Source organism: Carlito syrichta, unplaced genomic scaffold (assembly GCF_000164805.1).
Source record: "Carlito syrichta isolate Samal-C Ts95f unplaced genomic scaffold, Tarsius_syrichta-2.0.1 Scaffold305409, whole genome shotgun sequence".
In the NCBI taxonomy this organism is placed as follows: Eukaryota; Metazoa; Chordata; class Mammalia; order Primates; family Tarsiidae; genus Carlito; species Carlito syrichta.
The window spans coordinates 364,952-384,295 of NW_007249505.1; the positions used below are offsets into that span (position 1 = coordinate 364,952).

Sequence of the window (19,344 nt, forward strand, 5' to 3'; positions counted from 1 at the left end):
CTGTAGCTGCAATGAGGCTGCCCCTTCTGTCCCCAGCTGCAACCTCAGCATCCTGAGGGCCCAGGCACCAGGACACAAAGCCCTCTCTGTGCAAGGTCCCTCCCCCATGCACTCACACACACTCATGCAACTAGAAACCCAGCCACAGTCAGCAGTGACAGGCAGCAAGGAGTCGTGGGAAAGGAAACCGAGGCATGTGCTGTCTGGCTCCTCGTGAGCATCAGGCCTTGAATAAAATTAGTTTTAATGAGCTGTGCTTGAAGGTACGAGACTGGAAAGAGTCACTCCCTTTTCTTCCTGCCAAGCTGGAGTTTTACTCGTCTGTCTTTCTTTATAACATCCCAATTAGCAAACTAGTAACTCCAGTCCTAGTTTAGAAGAGATGGAAAGAATAAAGAAATAAAAGTACCTTCTGGGATTTTACAATGAATACACTAGGAGAAAGACACCACTGCTGGCCATAGTTACTGCTGGCCACGTCCCTGTAACTTAGGGCAGTAACACAGGGAAGTGTTCAGCACAGTGTCCGCTGCACAGAGCTTGCTCGTAAATATAGTGGTCACTCATTCTGGAGAGAACTCTGGATTTGCTGGGGCTTAAGGCTAGCACTGCTGTATCCATGTGACTGTGGCAAGGCCTTCTCTCTCTGAGACCGACTTCCTCATACCTGGAAGAGGTAACTGAGTCCACCCAGTATCAGCCCGGTGCCCGCAACATGCTGGCACAAGTGGCAGATGGACAGTGAGACAGTGGCTGTCAGGCCTTGGCCTTGAGGAGGGGCCACGGTTCAGGTCACCACAAGCAGAGTAGAGGGCACTGCTGCACAGGCACAAGAGACTCAGTGAGAATTTCAGGCAGAAGCCTTTTGCAGAGAGTAGATGCCAGACCCAGCAGCTGAGGGGGTTCACGTGTGACTGTCTTTGAAGCAGGAGGGATTTCTTGGACACTGGAGAGCAGCTGACACTCATGCCTTCTGCTGGGCACACACAGCCTTGATGTGCACGCTCACTGCCTCCGCAAAGTTGTTTTGGGGTTGTTTACATTTAAAGATTTTGCCCCAGTCACTAGCATAGAAAGTGTTTAACTAGGAGACACTTGAAAAGCTTGGCTGCTGTGTTTGGAGGGTGGAAATAAGACAAAATCCACCAAGTCACTTAGTAATTTTGTCAGGAGAAAAAGAGATACAGCCTGAATGAAACTCGAATTGCCTACCTAAATGACAGAGCCCCCGACATCCCTCAAGGACTGGCAGAATGTCGACCTCTCAGGGCACACAGGACTGAGGGTCCCAGCTCTGCTAGCTTGATGGCCCTCACCTTGAGAGAGTGGTCACCAACCTCGGGCCAAGTGCTGGTGCTCTGCTTTTCTACCCACACGTCTATGACCCTCCCTCCCTTGACATGTGTGTCTGTGTCTGCTTGTGCTCTTCTACACGGGTAAGGCCAAGAGGGGTTTCTTAGCTCTAATTGTGCTTTGGGTTTTTCCTCCCGCAGGATTATGTGCTTGCCGTGGAGGCATATCATTCTGTCATCAAGTACTACCCAGAACAAGAGCCTCAGCTGCTCAGCGGCATTGGCCGAATCTCCCTGCAGGTACGTGGACTGTGGCCTCAGGCCAAGGGGAGCAGCAGCTGACTAGCAGCACGGCCCGCATCCTAGGAGTCTGTCGCTGGGGGGAGAGGCGCAATTCGTTTTGATTTTGCATAAGAGATAGAACAGAGACATTCTAGTTCAAGTGTGTGTGACCATGAGAAGGTTTGGTCTTCACAGTAGTTCTGGTGTGACTGTTAGGTCCTGGCTTCGCTGTGCCAGCTGCTAAATAGGGTGTCCTCGGAAACATGCTGAAATGGACTACTCTAGACACTGCCCTGTGCAGTCAGATAGGCACTGACTAAGCCATGAAGAGCGTTTCCTCAGTTTAGCTGATGATGTGGTCATTTGCTGATACTTTACAGGAAAGAACACTTAAACCGTGTACACTGGGTAAAGTCCAGACTGAACAGCAAGCAGTCTCAGTCATGTAGAAAGCAGGGCGAGGAGCACAGGCACGAGCACCCTCGAAGCTAGAGCGCATTTTCCCAAAATATTTGCTGACAGGTCACCAGGAGTGATGAGTCCCCGGCTTCATCTCTGTCGCACCCTGGCAGGGCAAGCACAGCCAGCCTCTGCTCCTTCTCACCCCAGTCTCCTAAAGCTCCTGAGGTTGTCGCCCAACCTGGGCCAGGGAAAGGACGAGTGAGCAGGGGACAGCTAATGAAGGGAGGAAGAACCGACCTCTAAGAGACGCCCACTCGCCAAGAGTTGGGCGCAACCCTGGGCAGTTAACCTCCTAGCTGTGACTAGCTTATTTTACAGATTAGCAAACTGAGGTCTCCAGGTGTGAGATCCAGCTACAGGAGCCACATAGATGATGGGGACCCAGAATATGAGCAAGATCTCTGTGAGCCCAGAACCCATGTTCTCTGACCTAACAGTTGGTCATCTCTTGCACCCCCACAAGTGCACATACTTGCATGTCCACTCACACATAGGTGCGTGCACACATGAGCACACTCATGCACACATGCCACCTTCTTCTCTGCTCTGCCTGCTTATGGATTCCATCACAGGACACAGGGCAGTGTCAGAGAAGGACAACCCCACCTATGGGACCTCACCCGAGCCCTTCTCAGGATGTGCAGGGGCCCCGTCATGGAGCATAGCAGAACAAATGTCATGGCACAGATGCTCAAGATAAGCCCCAGTGCCCACCCTCCATGTGATGAGCAAGCTGCTGAGCTGGAATGTCATCTCCATGTCGCCATCCGTGGGCGAGAGCAACTTGCGAGGCGGGCGCGCCCAAGACGTATCATTGCTACCCTGGTTATTGTACTAAAATAATATCCTATTTCTGCTCTAATTCCACACTATCCTGGAGGCAACTCTGAAATTTTATTTCAGAGTCTTATTTTTCATAATTTGAGAAGCAGGTACTGGAAGTTCATGGAGGAATCTTCTGAGCTGTGCCATTTTTTGTGTCTGAAAGCATTTCTCCTTCCAGTGGGAGTCACTGGCTTGACCACTCTGAGGACGGTAGCAACGAGACTGGACTCTCCTGAGGAAAGCTTAGCTTTCCAAGCATTGCTGAAGCCCCGTCCAGTTAGGAAATGTGGTAAATAGGCTGCAAGAGGAGCTGTCAGCGTCCACGGTCATGGACCAGGAGAGGTGACAGTGCTGCTGTCTCTGGGCCAGAACTTCCACCAAATGAAAATAGAAAGAAGATGAAAGCATATGGGCTGATTTGACTCACTGAAGTCCCAAACAATTGACAATTTGACTGTCTCTCACGAACACTTTGTCATAAACTTCTCTCGTGATATTTTTGCTATGGCTAAGGACCAAGTCTCTGAACTCTGTGGTTTCCTAAAGGAAATCAAGATCGTAACACATACAGAACTTCTCAGACAGCCTCACTCAGTTGACAACTATGTTGCCATCTCTGCACCGGACAGAAAATTCAGCCACCAATAAATACTTGGTTCTGTCAGGTCAGTGTGCTGTCTGGAAATTCTAGATCTGGGAAGAAGGATGAAGCAAGCAGACCTTGGCCACAAAGATCACAACCTTTTGTGGGAATCATGGTCTGTGGCCGCTGTTGTGAGGCTCAGCAAACATGGCCGTTGGCCTCATAGCCCACTGCATTAGCCCAGCCAGTGGCCAAGCACACAGCTGTCCCCACCAGGTTCAGAAGCTACCCAGCATGCATCACCCATATCACCGGGGACCATCCCTTTCCTGTGTTACAGCTTGTGCTTCTCACCCCCAGGTGGGTTCCCAGAGCCTTGTAGCCTGCTGGGCATCATCCTAGTCAGTGTCCAAGCTGCCCAAGGGGCAGCTAACTTGTGGGATTTCACAGAGAACATAGCCAGGGTCCTGGGGCTTCGGCTTCTTGACAAAGAAAAAGAGTTTCTTACCTGCTCGATAGTTCTTCAAATGGCTTCAGTGAGTCTTTCATGCCCTAGCAGTTGAGGCTTAAAGTACAGCTCTCCCTAGGAGAGGTAGGGCCAGGCTTCTCTGGACACAGATTGTGATGGGAAGAGCATGGGGCCTGGTGGCCAGGGAGCAGGAAGGCAAACCCGACACAGGACCTGCTCTCGCTTTCCCCAAGCCCTCGGTGCTTCGGAGCGCCACAGGCAGCCCACCAGGCTCTCGACAGTGCGTGTCACTGAGCTGTTTTCACTCCCGAAAATCCCACCACAGTTTCTTTGCAGCTGCCAGTTAAACTTCTGAGGGAAGGTGGAGCAGGTGGGCCAGCATGGAGCTCAGAGACCGTCTTGGGTGCACCCCTGTGTTGCCTGGGCCCGGCCCTCTTCAACTCTCTCCTGTGTTGGAGCTGTGCGTCCTCACCTCTCGTGGGCTTGGCAGAGGACTGCAGAGGCAGGAGCCTGTGTGGACACACAGCGCGGAGCTGCTGGGGATCCCATCCCTCCTTCCCACACACAGCTGCCTTTAACCTTCCTGGAGTATGGCTCTGCCTTGCCACCTCTGGTCGGGGTCCCTACTGGGGAGCCGTCAGGTGAGCCCACACTGGAAGCTTGCATTCAGGACCCTCCAAAATTTGGTGCTGACAAATGTTTTCCAGCCCGATCTGTGTCCGCCTCTACCCTCAGTCTCCTGCCACACAGTTGACATGCCGATACCTAGCCAAGACCACACCTGAGCTCCTTACCATTCGTGGGCCGTTCCTGCAGCTCAGAACTCCTTTCTCTCCTTCTGCCTGTGCATACCCTGCCTACTATGCAGTGCTCGCTGGAAGGGCTTCCATAAGGTCACCCCGGCCACCCAGCAGCTCCCTCCCTGGTCTGTTCCCTGAGACAGCTACAGGGGCAGAAGCACAGGGTTCAGGAGCTGGAGAATGGACTCAGACCCAAGCCCTAGCTCAGCCGCTCGTAGCAGTGTGGCTCTGAGCAGATCATTCCACCCTGTGCAGCCCTGGTCGCCCCTGTAAACGACCATAATCTCAGTATGCAGAAGATTATCGTGGGAGTTACTGTGCTGATCCATGTAAAATGCTGGTACACTGCAGGGAGCACCACGAATGCGATTTACTGTATTTTTTATGGCTCACCCTGCCACCCAACGAAGGAGATGTTTTTCATCCTGTTCCCACACAGATCCATGTGTAAGAGGCAAAAATGCATGCGGTCAGAACTGCCCTCGGAATTCCAGCTCACACAGAGGAACACCGAAGCATACTAGGGTAGAGACCCTCAAAGCTGGGCAGGAGGACAGAACAAAAGGAACGTCTATACCACGTATTGGACACTGGCTCCATCCTCGCCCACCTCAAAGCATCCCTGCTGGGCGTGCTCTATTATTTTCAGTATTACATCTCAGCACAGGCTCAAAGATGGTATGACACCAGATTGCATTAGATGGCGAGGTCAGTAGGACAAAACAGCATGGGACAGAAGTGGGATTCGATTCCAGAGGAAACCACTGAATTAAGTGTAGAGAGGATAGACTGCGCTCAGTTTTAAGGAGGAAGAACTCAGAAGAACTCGAAAGAACACACAAAAGCCAGTATAAAGCTTTGTTCTGAAAAGCACATATCTTTAAATCACAGATAATAATCAGTCATGGTTAGGTTCTTAAAAGAAGAAAAGATAAGTCACTTTCAAAAAATTGCATGTGCTTTCCAGTTATCACAATGTATTTGTCCCTTCAGTACATCATCAATACATATATTTTAGTTAGACTGCCTCTAAGATAACTTTGAGCCATTCTGAAATGCTTTGTTGACACTGTGCAAAAGCAAAGAAATGCTATATATGTTATCTGTGCTTTGATGCTGCCTTTTTAGGATGTTAGAATTTCCTAAGAAACAAGTACATTTATAACCATGTTTCTAATGGCAAAATAATATTGAAGGTGCTTATAAATAGGGAACACAGTTTTGGTAGCAGTCAGAGAATCCACACTGGCAGGTGTAAGCGAAAGTGAGTTTATTCAAGGACAAGAGGACCCAGAATCTTGTGGGCCCAGAGACAGGCTCTCCAGCAAGAGCACCACTGCCGCCTTTGCCTGGTGTCTCGGGTGCTGCCAGAGAGGGGTCCTCAGCAAGGCTGGCAGCTTTCGGGACTCACTCAGGAGCTGCCGTCTTACATGAGTGTGTCTGATGGGGAACCCAGATCAGAGAGCTGTATCCCTCCTGCTAGAGTGTCTGGGGTACAAGTCTTTGGCCTTCTACATTGACCTACATTGAGAGGACCCGGAAAAGGTAGGAAATTGACAAAATGGGGGGAGGGGCAGCCATAGTGATGCATGTCCATTATAAATCATATTTCAACATCTGAAATAATGTAACATAAAGCTAAATGAGTATGGAATAGGATTCATGTAACTTCCCTGAGATTAAAGTTTTTTAAAAATATTATGTGCATGGAAATACAAGGGAAACCTGACATTTTTATACAATCTCAGACAGTATCTGCAGACCCAGAGGGAGGATTCACATTTTGTTAGTGTTGAAGGCGTGGAGATGGTACAGGTAGCCAGTTAATGCTGAGTCATGTCACAGGAAGAAATGGAGGAATGTCCTCAGCAGAACAGACAGAGATGGGCAAAGCAGGAGGGCAATGGGTGCCATGTGGCCGGCCATTCCACTGCGAGGCCCGTGGATTTTTGTGGATCACCTTGCTAGTAAAGAGTGATCTAGACAAAGCTGCACAGCAGGGAAGGTTTATTTAAAGTTTCCTGAGAGTGTGTTGCTCCCAAAGGATGCCACCATGTCCACCCTGCTGAGGGCTGAGCCAAAAGAGGCCACGTTTTCAAGGCCAGCGTCCCAGGGTACTGCTCTGTGAGGTTTGCAGGCATGACGGATGAGGGCCTGCACCGTCTGCCATCTCTGTTGTTCCTGTCGGGCTCTCTCCAGCCTGTGTCCTCCTCACCTCTCAGCCTTGCTGGTACCTGCAGTGTGAGTCTTCCCACAGAGGAGCAGACCAGCCCTAACTTTGTTACCACTGTCGCCAAGTCAGGTTTCAAATCAACAATACAGAACAAGTCAGGGTTCACACGTGGCAAGTGTTTAGGTCATCTTCTATTTGGCAAAAGAATAAGTTGACTATCCCTCTCTCTGCTTTTCTGTGTGAGTGGACATAGCAGTCTGGGGAAGGTTCCTTCTTGAATAGTGCCCATTTTTTCATGCAATCTCAGACGGTATCTGCAGACTCAGAGGGAAGATTCATGTTTCGTTAGTGTTGAAGGCATGGAGATGGTACAGGTATTAAGTTAATGCTAAGTCACAGGAAGAAATGGAGGGAACATCCTTAGCAGAACAGATCAGCGGAGCATGAGGGCAGAAGGAGAGCTGCTTACATTACAGGTGGCAAACCCTGACTCAAAGTCAACTTCAAATGCACCTTCCCTGCTGTGCAGCTTTGTCTAGATTCCTCTTTACTAGCAGAGTGATCCAGAAAATGACCATGATCCTTGCAGCAGTTCTGGGAAGGTACAGAATGGCCGACTACACAGCACCCTCTGCTCTCGTGCTTCGCCCATCTTTCTCTGTTGTGCCGAGGACATTTCCTCCATTTCTTCCTGTGATTCAGCATTAACTCAATACCTGTACCATCTCCATGCCTTCAACATTAACGAAAAGAGTTTGGAAGAACTTAAATAAGAACACTAAAAGCAAACATGAATCAAAAAGAAATGACATTTCCCAGCTTAATTTCCATTTTAAGTTTAAAGAGTGGAAATAGAAGAAATGATTTAACTAAAACAAAATATACAGAAACCTGTGGGGAAAAAAGATAAAAAAGAACCATGATAACACTAGAGATGGGCCGAGCTGGATGGAGGTGAAGGAAATGGATGGGCAGCAGGTTTCTGGATGATTCGGTATAGCTGGATTTAGAACATATCATCACTACACCTTATCTGTGTATTTCAAATATTGCATTAAGTTTATTTTTAAGGTACTTCCAAAATATGATGTGAACTAAAAATGGGAGACTCATTTATCACACCCAACAATTACAAGACTAAAAGAAGATATATCAAAGACACCACATCTCATTTTGTATCAGGTCTCCTATGAACGGGCTTTCAATTCTAACATTTCTGGATGTATTCTACTTTTGGTTTTTTTGTTTTTGAGTAAGTGTCTGACTCTGTTGCTCAGGCTAGAGTGCATGGCACACTCATGGCCACCACAGCCTTGACCTGCTGCTGGGCTCAGGTGATCCTTCCATTTCGGCCTTCTAACCAAGGAACCATAGGTGCACCCACCACACACAGCTAATTTTTTGATTTATTGTAGAGACAAAGTCTCACCAAGTTGGCCAAGCTGGTCTCAAATCCTTGGACTCAAGCGATTCTCTTACCTCCACTTCCCAAAGTGCTGGGATTACAGGTGTGAGCCACCACACCCAGCTGTATTCTTTTGAATAGCTCTCCTAACTCTTGCCCAAAAATTCGTAACATCCTTCTGGCTACTGAACTAAGAATCACCTCTTGAGTTTGTGGGCTGTGCACATTAGAGGTAGAAAACCCTGACTAGGCCAGGCTCAGTGGCTCAGCCTGTAATCTCAGCACTTTGGGAGGCCAAGGCGAGTGGATTGCCTGAGACAAGACCTTGTCTCTACAATAAATTTTAAAAATTAGCTGGGCATGGTAGATCACACCATAGTTCTGGCTACTTGGAAGGCTGAGGCAGAAGGATTGCCGGAGCCCAGCAGGTGGACACTGAGTTGGCCGTGAGCATACCACTGCGCTCCAGCCTGGGCAACAGAGTGAGACTCCAACTCAAAAAAAAAAGAAAACCCTGACTCAAATTCAAGACTTTTATTTTCAGTTTAATGCCTACACATAAGGGAATGAATCCATTTCCCACCTTGCCTCGTTCCACAGGCTTGATTGTCTCATAACCACACTCCCTGCCAGCATCACCACACCCGTGAACCAGATGACATCCACTTATTTAAAAGTCGGGTGTCTGATTCTGCTCATTCTCACAGCCCGTGTATCTCTTCATTGTGCAGCACCTCCCTTAGGATACCAGGACCTTCCACACGACAAAATGAATGGGGATTGAATGAGGGAGGACGAGGTCGAATAGGAATTGCCACTTCTGCAAGGACATCTGTATCATAAGCAAGCTTGAAGACATTTGTATTCCAGGGGACTCTCGCATCATCTAAATTAAGGAAGGTCAGAAGTAATAGATCTTCAAACATAAGGAGCATTTGATTTATACTTTTTTTTTAGTTGGAGTCTCATACTGTTGCTCAGGCTGGAGTGCAGTGCCACACTTACGGCCACCGCAGCCTTGACCTGCTGGGCTCAGTGAATTCTTCTGCTTCAACCTCCCAAGTTGCTGGAACTACAGGCATGCACCACCTCACTCAGCTAATTTTTTGATTTATTGAAGAGATGAGATCTTGCCAAGTTGCCCAGACTGGTCTCGAACCCTTGGACTCAAGCAATCCTCTCACCTCTACCTCCCTACATGCTGGGATTACGCAGTGAGCCACCATGCCCAGCTTGATTTATACTTTTTTTGACTGAGGCTCAGCGCCCTCAAGATCTTTTGGCTTTGGTGTGGGGATCCTCAGGTGAAAATCCAGCAGCCAAGTTCAGACAAGGGACTTTCACTTGGGCATTGGTGCTGCTGGGGGCAGGGTGGCTCCGCTGTGTCCCTGGCCCCACCCTGCCCAGACCCAGGCTGCAGTGTCCTGGACCGAAGTTGATCAGGCGACTGGCCAAGATCAGGCATGAGAAAGTCTCAGCGCAGCAGGAGTGACAGGAAGTCCAGGAAGAAACCAGTCAAGCAAGGCAGAAACACAAACGGAGGGCCTAGGTGAGAACCAGGCCCCCTCAGACTGAAGCCTCCCAGTGGTGGGTTGGCTGGGATGGAGGGTGGACCTGAGGGGACCATGAGTGAAAACGCTGAGGTGGAAGAAGGGGGGGTCCAGGAAGGAAGCAGGGAGAGACCTGAGCATATTTTTATGGGGACAGTACTGTGGAGAGGAAGAAGTTGGTAATAGATGTGAGCTGCTTGCTGCGGGACAAAGCACAAAGGGTGAACAGGTGCTGGAAAGGAGGACGGGGAGAGCCCAGGGGCGCAGGGATGGTTTATACATACTGACATATACCAGAAACATTCAGGTGGTACACTTACACGTGCAGTTTATTGTACATTAGTCATACCTCAGTAAAGAAGAGGATGCCGCCCCCTGGCATGACACCTGAGGACCACTGCTGAATCCTGCCCAGTGAATCATGAAAACTATACTTTTTTTTTTTTTTTGGAGATGGAGGGTCTCACTCTGCCACCTAGACTAGAGTGCAGTAGCATGACCATGGCTTAACCACAGCCTCGACCTCCTGGGCTAGAACATCTACAAAATTTCAGTAAGAAAAACAAGAATCTGTTGTGTTTGAACCAAGACCATTCCAGTTTCAACAGCGCAAGGTGGATCAGAGCACAGGCCCAGGGCTGTCTGACTTGGGGGAGCATGACTGAGCCCCAGCCGCCTGCTGCTGGGGTGGAGTCCCGGGTGAGTACAGAGAGAGGAGGGACCCTCTCTCTACCAAGCCTCTGCTGGTGGACCAGGGACTCCACTTGGGGCACAGGCACTGGCAAGACTGGGCCATCGCCCTGCCTGGCTGAGGAGGCAGCAGTTTCCACCCGGAGAGGGCCTGGACTGCTGCCCCCTGCATCCCGCCCCCGCCGAGTACACACTAGAGCAGGGATGTCACTCAGGATAAAACCTGCCTCGTCCTCACGTCAGCTCCAGAACGCAAGCTCAGAGACTGCCTGGTGGAGGAAATAGGTCTTAAAACTAGTAGCTTCTGATGTCTTTGTAAAGGAACTGACTTCATCTGCAACACAACTACAGAAAGTCAAGCCCAGGGCCTCCCGGCTGAAAGACCTGGGGGCCAATTTAACACACAGCTGAACCATGAAATGGGAGAGACAGCTAGAAGGAGCTCAACCCCAGAAACTTCATTCAGAGGACCCAGGATTTGATTGAAGAGTATGCAGAGCATTCATGCCTTGAGGCATTGTTGAAAACAGTAGAGCAATCTGCTGGCCTGCATGGAGTCTGCTGGCCAAGGAGTCTACAGTCTGGAATGTATGGAAGAAAGACCCCCAAACCCCTGCCTTCATGATCAGTCCTCAACAACCAGGAGTTAGCACCAAAAACATGAGAAAAAAATAGGTGAATTGGACTTCACCAAAATTAAAAACGTTTGTGCTTCAAAGGACATCATGAGAAAAAAATGAAAAGGCAACCTTCAGAATGGGAGAACAGATTTGCAAATCCTACATCTGATCAGAAACTTAGATTATATAAAGAACTCTTAAATCCATTAAAGACAAACATGTTATTCATGACCCTTTGTTAAAGACAGAGCAGGGTTGGGGTCAGTGCGTAGAAAAGCACTCAGAGGAAGCATCCTGGAGAAGGGGCTTCTGGCCAGACTGACTTGATGAGATCCTTGTGGAGGCTGGCCATGGTGACGGGATATCCAGGTGGCCAGATTTCGGGGGGAGGGGATTTTCACTAAACTGACTTGGCAGGATTCTCTCTCAAACTGGATTTTACAAGGACAGAGAAGCCAAGGTCGGTCCTAGTCAGCCAACAGAGGCTTCTGCATGGATGTAGGCTAATCTATGCATGTATAACCGGCCCTGAGGTTCTGCAGAGAACCGGTGAGGAAGGGGTCACAAAGGGAGACCGCCGTTGCCAGACCTGTGCTCACAAGGGGGTGGGAAGAGGCACTTGTGAAGGAGAACTCCAAGAAAAAGATGAGAGAGAATCTAGGACACTGTGAAGTAAATTTCACCTTCTCTTAGTATTTTATGTACATTAATCTGGGGGAATTTGTTCATTTGGGATGCATGTTTTTCTGATAAACTTTAAAATATGAAAATGGCTTATATACTAACCTAAAAATTAGGACTAAATGAGTTTTCTCTATCAACTTCAGACCTATGTTTCTGTGACTAAAGTTTATCAATAGTAAATTTGAAAAGCACTGGGATTTTTAATTGACTACAGATGTGACATAATCTAGCAGCCGAATGTGGCTGTTGAGTCACTGTCTTTGGATGGTTTTTAATCATCTGATGGCTGCACCACAGAGATGAATCGTCCTCGCTGTCCTACTCACTGAGTAGCTCACCACTGCAGCATATAGGACATTCTCTTAAGAACATTGTTAAATGGCCATTGACAATCTATGATGCCTTTAGGGCAACCGTGAAGAATCCAAAAATCATGACAAAGGAAAAACAGGTGAAAGACCAGAGGAAGAGAACCCTCTTCACCATTAGAGGACTGTTAGATGGTGAGGAGAAGCGCAGAGTCGAGATGGTGGTTGACTGTGGGTGGGACCGAGATGGTGGTTGACTGTGAGTGGGAATAAGCCATCCCCAGCTTCAGTAGCCCTGTGGGCAGCTCCCACCACATGGTCCTTGGGGGACCAGACTACTCCCTCCTGTGGGTATGTGTCTGGGACCTGAGCCCTCCACTTGATCCTGGAGAGGAGGAGAAAGCCCACTCCAGCCCTGGCTAGACCCTGGCCCTCAGCCCCATCTCAGCACCAGACAGCAGGGAGAGTTGGATAGAGTGAGTTTTTAGTTTTTGCCACAGAAATACACTGACAATTTGTTACTGCAAAGGACAGAACCAATAGGGTGGCACTCCAGGGAGCATATTTCTCCAGTTTCTGCATTTATAAGTGAAATTGGCCTCTGAGTTTGTATGTGCACACAAGCAACTTCAAAGCACAAAAGTAAGACGCTTTGCTTATTTTTCTGTTCTCTGGAAAACGTTGACTAAGTTGGAATTATCTGTTCCTCGAAAGGTTTGAATAATTCGCCCAAGAATTGCTTAAGCCGAACACTTGGAGTGACACTGAGCAGTTTCATAATTTATCATTGTTATTCATCTGCCTTAGTGTTCTAGGCCTGAGGTTTTTTCTCTCTGTGTTTCTGGGGACAATTTTGGTAATTTCGAGTTTTCTAGAAAATTACCATAATTTTTGGTCCCTGTTTTCACATGTAATTACATAGAATAAAATACAGACCTTTTTTTCATATTTTAGTTTATTTTTTACCTATGGTTATCTCTACTTTTACAGTTCTAATTCTGTTTATGTTTTCTTTTTCTTAATGAGTTTATATGCTTATCGAGTATTTTTTAAATAGTGTTTTTACTGATTTATTTTTTAGATATTTTGCAATACTTTTAATTGCCTTTTATAGTGTTTTTTTTTTTCAGCTGCTTCTAACTCTTTTAAATCCTAATTATATTTATAAACTCTGAAAACATAAACTTACTTTCTCATCATCAGGAAACTCAGTGGGTGGCAAGTGTATACCAAGATTTCTCTATTATCTTCCACTAAAACATCATTTTAGTAAGAATCCCATATCGGCCTTATGAGACCTTTTGTTCAGAGGGTCAACGGGTGGCCTGGGAATTGGGCAGACCCAGGTTTATGTGTCAGCTGTGTAACCTAAAAAAATTACTTAACTTTCCTGAGCCTCTTTTTTAAAAAAAAAAAAAATGTAGAAAATGAACCTAGTAATAGTGTCTGTATCACAGGTTGTTCTAAGAATTAGACACGCTGTGTTTTAAGCACAATACCTGGCAATATTAAGACTTGGTGGCTCAGCCTGTAATCCTGCGCCTTTAGGAGGCTGAGGTGAGTGGATTGCCTGAGCCCGCAGGTTCGAGACCCGCCTGGACAGCGAGACCTCATCTCTACAATAAATCAAAAAATCAGCCGGGTGTGGTAGCGCATGCCTGTAATTCCGGCTACTCGGAAGAATGAGGTGGAAGGATTGCCGGAGCCCAGCAGGTCGAGGCTGCAGTGGCCGGAAGCTGCCACTGCACTCCAGTCTGGATGACAGAGTGAGACTCCAACTCAAAAAAAAAAAAAAAAAAAAGACTTGATAAGTCCACACTTGCCTCTGAGTGTCAGCCCCCTTTCCAGTATATGAAAGGTGAATAATAAACTTTACATCTTTCTACTTTCAAAATAAAAAGACTTGATAAATCCTGAGTATTAGCTATCTTCAGGTCAATATTAAACATTGCCTTGTTAAACAGGATTTTAGTTCATGTGTACACATTGCAGGAAATTCAGAAGTTCAGTCTGAGAGTCATGTCACTGAGCCCAAACTGACTTTGGTAAGTGAGAAGTCTGTAGCAGAAGACCTCAGACTACTTCAGACTGTGAAGTTGAAGAGAAGCAACGAATAAATGCCATTCTGTTTTGTGTGTGTGTGTGTTTGTGTGTTTCTGTTCTTCCTAGTGTGGAACTGTCTTTTGTTTAATAACATCAGCAACTGTGAAGGGTCTGAGATTTCATCCTGCTTGGAAGCTATAAAGTTAGCCACCAAACAGACACGAGTGAGATTCCTGAGTCAGAGACAAAGGATACTTATTGCTCATAGCAGCAGCAGAACAGCCAAAGTGTCATAGCTTCTGTGGCTGTCGTCTGTATAGACATCCTTGTAAAAATGGTTTAGAACAAAAAGACGTCAGTGCCAGTGCTCCCAAGACACAAGAGACCCGGGAGAACTGTCTCCCAACCAGTCATTTGAGAATTTAGGAGAATTGTTAAAACATCTGAATGACAGATGCTTGCAATTTAAAGTGTAAAAATAATTTGACTCGAGCTTCTCAGTTATGGATTCCTCATCTCCTCCGCTTATTAGAATGTGATTAGCACTGTTTCAACATGTTAACCTCGTGGACACGGGACAGATCTGTAGGATTTTGCTGCTGTTGTGATGCGGAGCTCAAGCTCACTGTTGCAGAGTAATCTTCCTTTAGGCTAGACCCTGGGACACAAAGGACATTTGTTTTTCCTGTACCCTGTGTGTGAGGTTTTTACCATAACAGGACTTTTCTTTATTATTTGTACATTTCTTATTATAAGCCTTCAGTCATTGCTTATGCTTCTGAAGGCAAAAGAAAACCTGAATCTGTCTTTTTAAAACCAATCTGTGGACTGAGCACAGTGGCTCATGCCTGTAATCCCAGCACTTTGGGAAGCAGAGGTGGGAGGATCACTTGAGCCTGGGAGTTCAAGACCAACCCAGGCAACATAGCAACACATGGTCTCTACAAGTCATAATAAAAAATTACCTGTTGTAGTCCCAGCTTCTCAGGAAGCCAAGGTGAGAGATCACCTGAGCCCAAGAGGTCGAGACTGCGGTGAGCCATGACTGTAGCACAGCACTCCAGCCTGGGTTACAGAGTGAGACTTCCAACTCAAAAATATATATGTACTACATAAAAATAAAAAAATAAAACCCAGCTGTGTTCCTCCAGGAGGCAGAGGTGTTATGTTCAGCTGTCCACCCCTCAATCTTCCTTGGCCACCAACCTTACTGATTCTGTCTTTATTTGATTCCGGGAGCGGATGTGTAATAAGAGGGCTTTTTTTGTTTTTGTTTTTGTTTGTTGTTGTTTTTGAGTTGGAGGCTCACTCTGTCACCCAGACTGGAGTGCAGTGGCCGCTCCCGGCCACCGCCGCCTTGACCTGCTGGGCTCCGGCGATCCTTCTGCCTCAGCCTTCCAAGTAGCTGGAACTACAGGGGCATGCTACCATGCTTGGCTCATTTTGATTTATTGTAGAGATGAGGTCTCACCAAGTTGCCCAGGTGGGTCTTGAACCCGCGGGCTCAGGCAGTCCACTCACCTCAGCCTCCCAAAGGCACGGGATTACAGGCTGAGCCACCGAGCCCGGCTTATTTTTGTTCTTATAGTAGACTTCTGTATTATTTGGTCAAAATGTAACTTGGAAATTTACAAATTGATGGCACCTACTGTTTTACTAGCCACAAATAACCAATAAAATTGATTTGGGGCCTGCTCTTATCATACCAGAACTTTTTGCTTCTTTATTAGTCATCTGTTTTATTTTTGTTTACTTAATGGCATGCAGAATTTCTCTCAAAGGGTGAAAGTTACTAACTGTAGAACTTTTAAATTTAAAAGGACATGTATATTAACAACTTAATTGTCATTCCACTGCTTCTTAAATGTCTTGCCTTTTTTACAGAAAGTACTGATTACTAAGTGTTTACTGAAGTTTTCCCTTACATGACACATAAATGTCTTTGTAGTCTAACATGATATTAGTGGGTATAGACTTAATATTTCTTTTAATTTGTCAACTAAACTGACTAAATAATTTTGTCAAAGCAGATTGGAGACATAAAAACAGCCGAGAAATATTTTCAAGATGTTGAAAAAGTAACACAGAAATTGGATGGACTACAGGGTAAAATAATGGTTTTAATGAACAGGTAAATATTTTCTAAACTGTTACTTTTCTCAAATTTCCCAAAAACTGTGCTCACTGAATAGTAAAACTCTTCTTTCCTGTCCTATGTCTCTCCAAAATGAAAGCCCCAAGAAGCACACTGGCATCTTCTTGAATTCCAGTGATGTTTGGTTTTTTTTGTTGTTTTTTTTTGAGTTGGAGTCTCACTCTGTCGCCCAGGTTGGAGTGTAGTGCCAATGATTTTTTTTTGTCATAAAAACTGGTTTTAAGGAGACATTTTCCCCCTTGTTCTTCGAAGTACTGCTTTGTGTTGCCGTCATGTTCGACATACATTTGCATAAATGTTTATGATCTCCAGTGCACATGGATGCGTGTGTCTTGGTGTTCTAGGACTGGCTTCCGTGAGTACAGCAGCACATAGTAATGAGCAGCTCCGTGTAAATGCACGGTATTAGGAGGAAGCCTGCACCCAGCATAAAGCACACACTCAAGGTCAGAAAGTAAAAATAAAGCAGGTGTCACTTTCTATAGCAGAAAGTCATTTTAGGTGAAGTTAGTGTCTAAATTAATAAAAACTAGGATGGCTTTAACTTGCTAGCCAGGATCCACAATGTGGTTAGTCAGCCGATACATCACACCTCTGCCTAGAGATCATGAACACCAGACGGCTCAGAGAATGTTACATGTTTCTATTGTGCATTCGGTTTCGTTGGTCTCCGCCCTGACTCTCTGTGTTAACTGCTTATATGTTGTGTGTGTTACAGAGCATTCCTTCACCTTGGTCAAAATAACTTTGCAGAAGCCCACCGATTCTTCACAGAGATTTTAAGGATAGAACCAACAAATGCAGTGGTAAGATCCCTAAGTGGAAATACCTTCAGTAGCCATGGAGTACTCCAACTTCTGTGTTTCGCAGATGCTAGAAATATGCACTAGTATCATCTAGGTTGGCGCCTGTTGCCACTCTCCAGTCCACTGGTGCGAGCACTGCTGGTAGCTGTGGGGGAGGCAGCTCAGCAGGGCACCTGGGCTCTCTGCTCAGCAGCTCTGTCCTGCGCCTCAGCACATCTGGGCACAGGCGGCATGGGACCGGCTGCCATGTGCCAACCCTTGGGGTATGCTCCTCTCTAGGCCAACAACAATGCTGCTGTGTGTCTGCTCTACCTGGGGAAGCTCAAGGATTCGCTGCAGCAGCTGGAGGCCATGGTGCAGCAGGACCCCAGGCACTACCTGCACGAGAGTGTGCTGTTCAACCTGACCACCATGTACGAGCTGGAGTCATCCCGCAGCATGCAGAAGAAGCAGGCCCTGCTCGAGGCCGTTGCTGGCAAGGAGGGAGACAGCTTTAACACGCAGTGCCTCAAGCTGGCCTGATCTGCCCCAGGCCACTCCAGGAACCACCCAGATCTTTGTAAGCTGTGTACATGGGAGCTAATGTGTGACTGTGACTCCGAGGGATTCAATAAAGCTCTGATTTAATTGACATCTGGGAATGTGTCTTCTTAGTCTTGAGCCACGGCCTGGGCAGAGACTGTCTGGCATCTGCCAGACTCCAGCCCACACAGTCTCGGCAGCTCTGACCTGTTTATGAACGTGGTGCAAGCTTGCAAGAGAAGGAGGCTCCGGCCAGGCTTGGTGGCTCAGCTGTCATCCCAGCGCTTTGGGGGCCGGGATGAGAGAGTTGCCTGAGCCCGCGAGTTCAAGACCAGCCCAGGCAACTTAGCGAGACCTCATCTCTACAATAAATTTTTTAGAAAATTAGCCAGGCGTGGTAGCACGCACCTGTAGCTACAGCTACTTGGAAGGCTGAGGCAGAAGGATCGCCGGAGCCCAGCAGGTCGACACTGGGGTGTCTGTGAGTGCCTACAGCGCTCCAGCCTGGGCAACAGAGTGAGACTCCAACTTAAAAACAAAATGTATTAGAAAAGATAGATGTTGAAAAACTCTTGCCATAAGCTCTTTTAATAAAGTGAAGAAATTTTCAAGTACTTTAAGTTTTTTGTTTTTTTCTTTTTTGAATTGGAGTCTCACTCTGTCACCCAGGCTGGAGTGCAGTAGCACACTCAAGGTCACCCCAGCCTCATCTGCTGGGCTCAGTTGATCCTTCTGCTTACATTAAGTTTTGTTTTTTTGGTTTTTTTTTTGAGTTGGAGTCTCACTCTGTCACCCAGGCTGGAGTGCAGTGGCACACTTCCAGCCACCACAACCTCGAACTGCTGAGTTCAGGTGATTCTTCCACCTCAGCCTTCCAAGTAGCCGGAACTATTATGTTTCTATATGGATTTTTATATTGTTGTTTCCAGGTCTGAGAAGAATAATGTTGATAATTTAACGGGTGTAGCTTTGAATCTATAGATTGTCTTTGGTTGGATGGACATCTTAACAATGTTGATTCTTCCAACCCATGAGCATGGAATATTTTTCCATTTATTGTGTCCTCTTTGGCTTCTTTGAGTAGTGTTTTGTAGTTTTTGTTGTAAAGATCTTTCACCTCTCTTGTTAGGAAAATGTCAAGGTATTTCGATTTTTTGTGGCTATTGTGAATAGGATTGTGCTTTTTATTTGGTTTTCTATCTGTTTATTGGAGGTGTATAAGAATGTGATTGTCTTTTGCATGTAAACCCAAATTTTAAGAATCTTAGAAAATGCAGGAGACACCCTTACAGAAATCGGAATAGGCAACCAATTCCTGATCAAAACCTCAAAAGCCCATGCCATGAGAGATTAGATAGACAAGTGGGATCTCATCAAATTGAAATGCCTCTGCAAAGCAAAAGAAACCATTGAGAGAGTAGGGAGACAGCCCACAGAATGGGGGACAAATATTTGCCAACTGCATATCTGACAAAGGCCTAGCATCCAAGATCTATAAGGAACTCAAACGTGCTGAAAGGAAAAAAACAAATAGCCCAATTAAAAAGTTAGCAAAAGAGATGAATAGACACTTCTCAAAAGAAGATATACAAGCAACTAACAGACACATGAAAAACTTCTCAGCCTCACTAATCATCAGAGAAATGCAGACAAAACCACACGGAAATACCCACCT

The 19,344-nt window shown here is 46.7% G+C and overlaps 1 protein-coding gene across 1 annotated transcript in view; it reads left to right on the plus strand.

Moving 5' to 3' along the window:
- TRAPPC12 (trafficking protein particle complex 12) overlaps nt 1-17,780 on the plus strand; it is a 102,172-nt gene extending 84,392 nt beyond the window's left edge. Inside the window, exons 9-12 of the mRNA XM_008061662.1 lie at nt 1,494-1,592; nt 16,217-16,317; nt 17,060-17,147; nt 17,427-17,780. Of these exons, the coding sequence (XP_008059853.1) occupies nt 1,494-1,592; nt 16,217-16,317; nt 17,060-17,147; nt 17,427-17,669 (531 nt within the window). The 3' untranslated portion in view covers nt 17,670-17,780. The remainder of the gene's footprint in view (nt 1-1,493; nt 1,593-16,216; nt 16,318-17,059; nt 17,148-17,426) is intronic.
- The last annotated feature ends 1,564 nt before the right edge of the window (nt 17,781-19,344 follow it).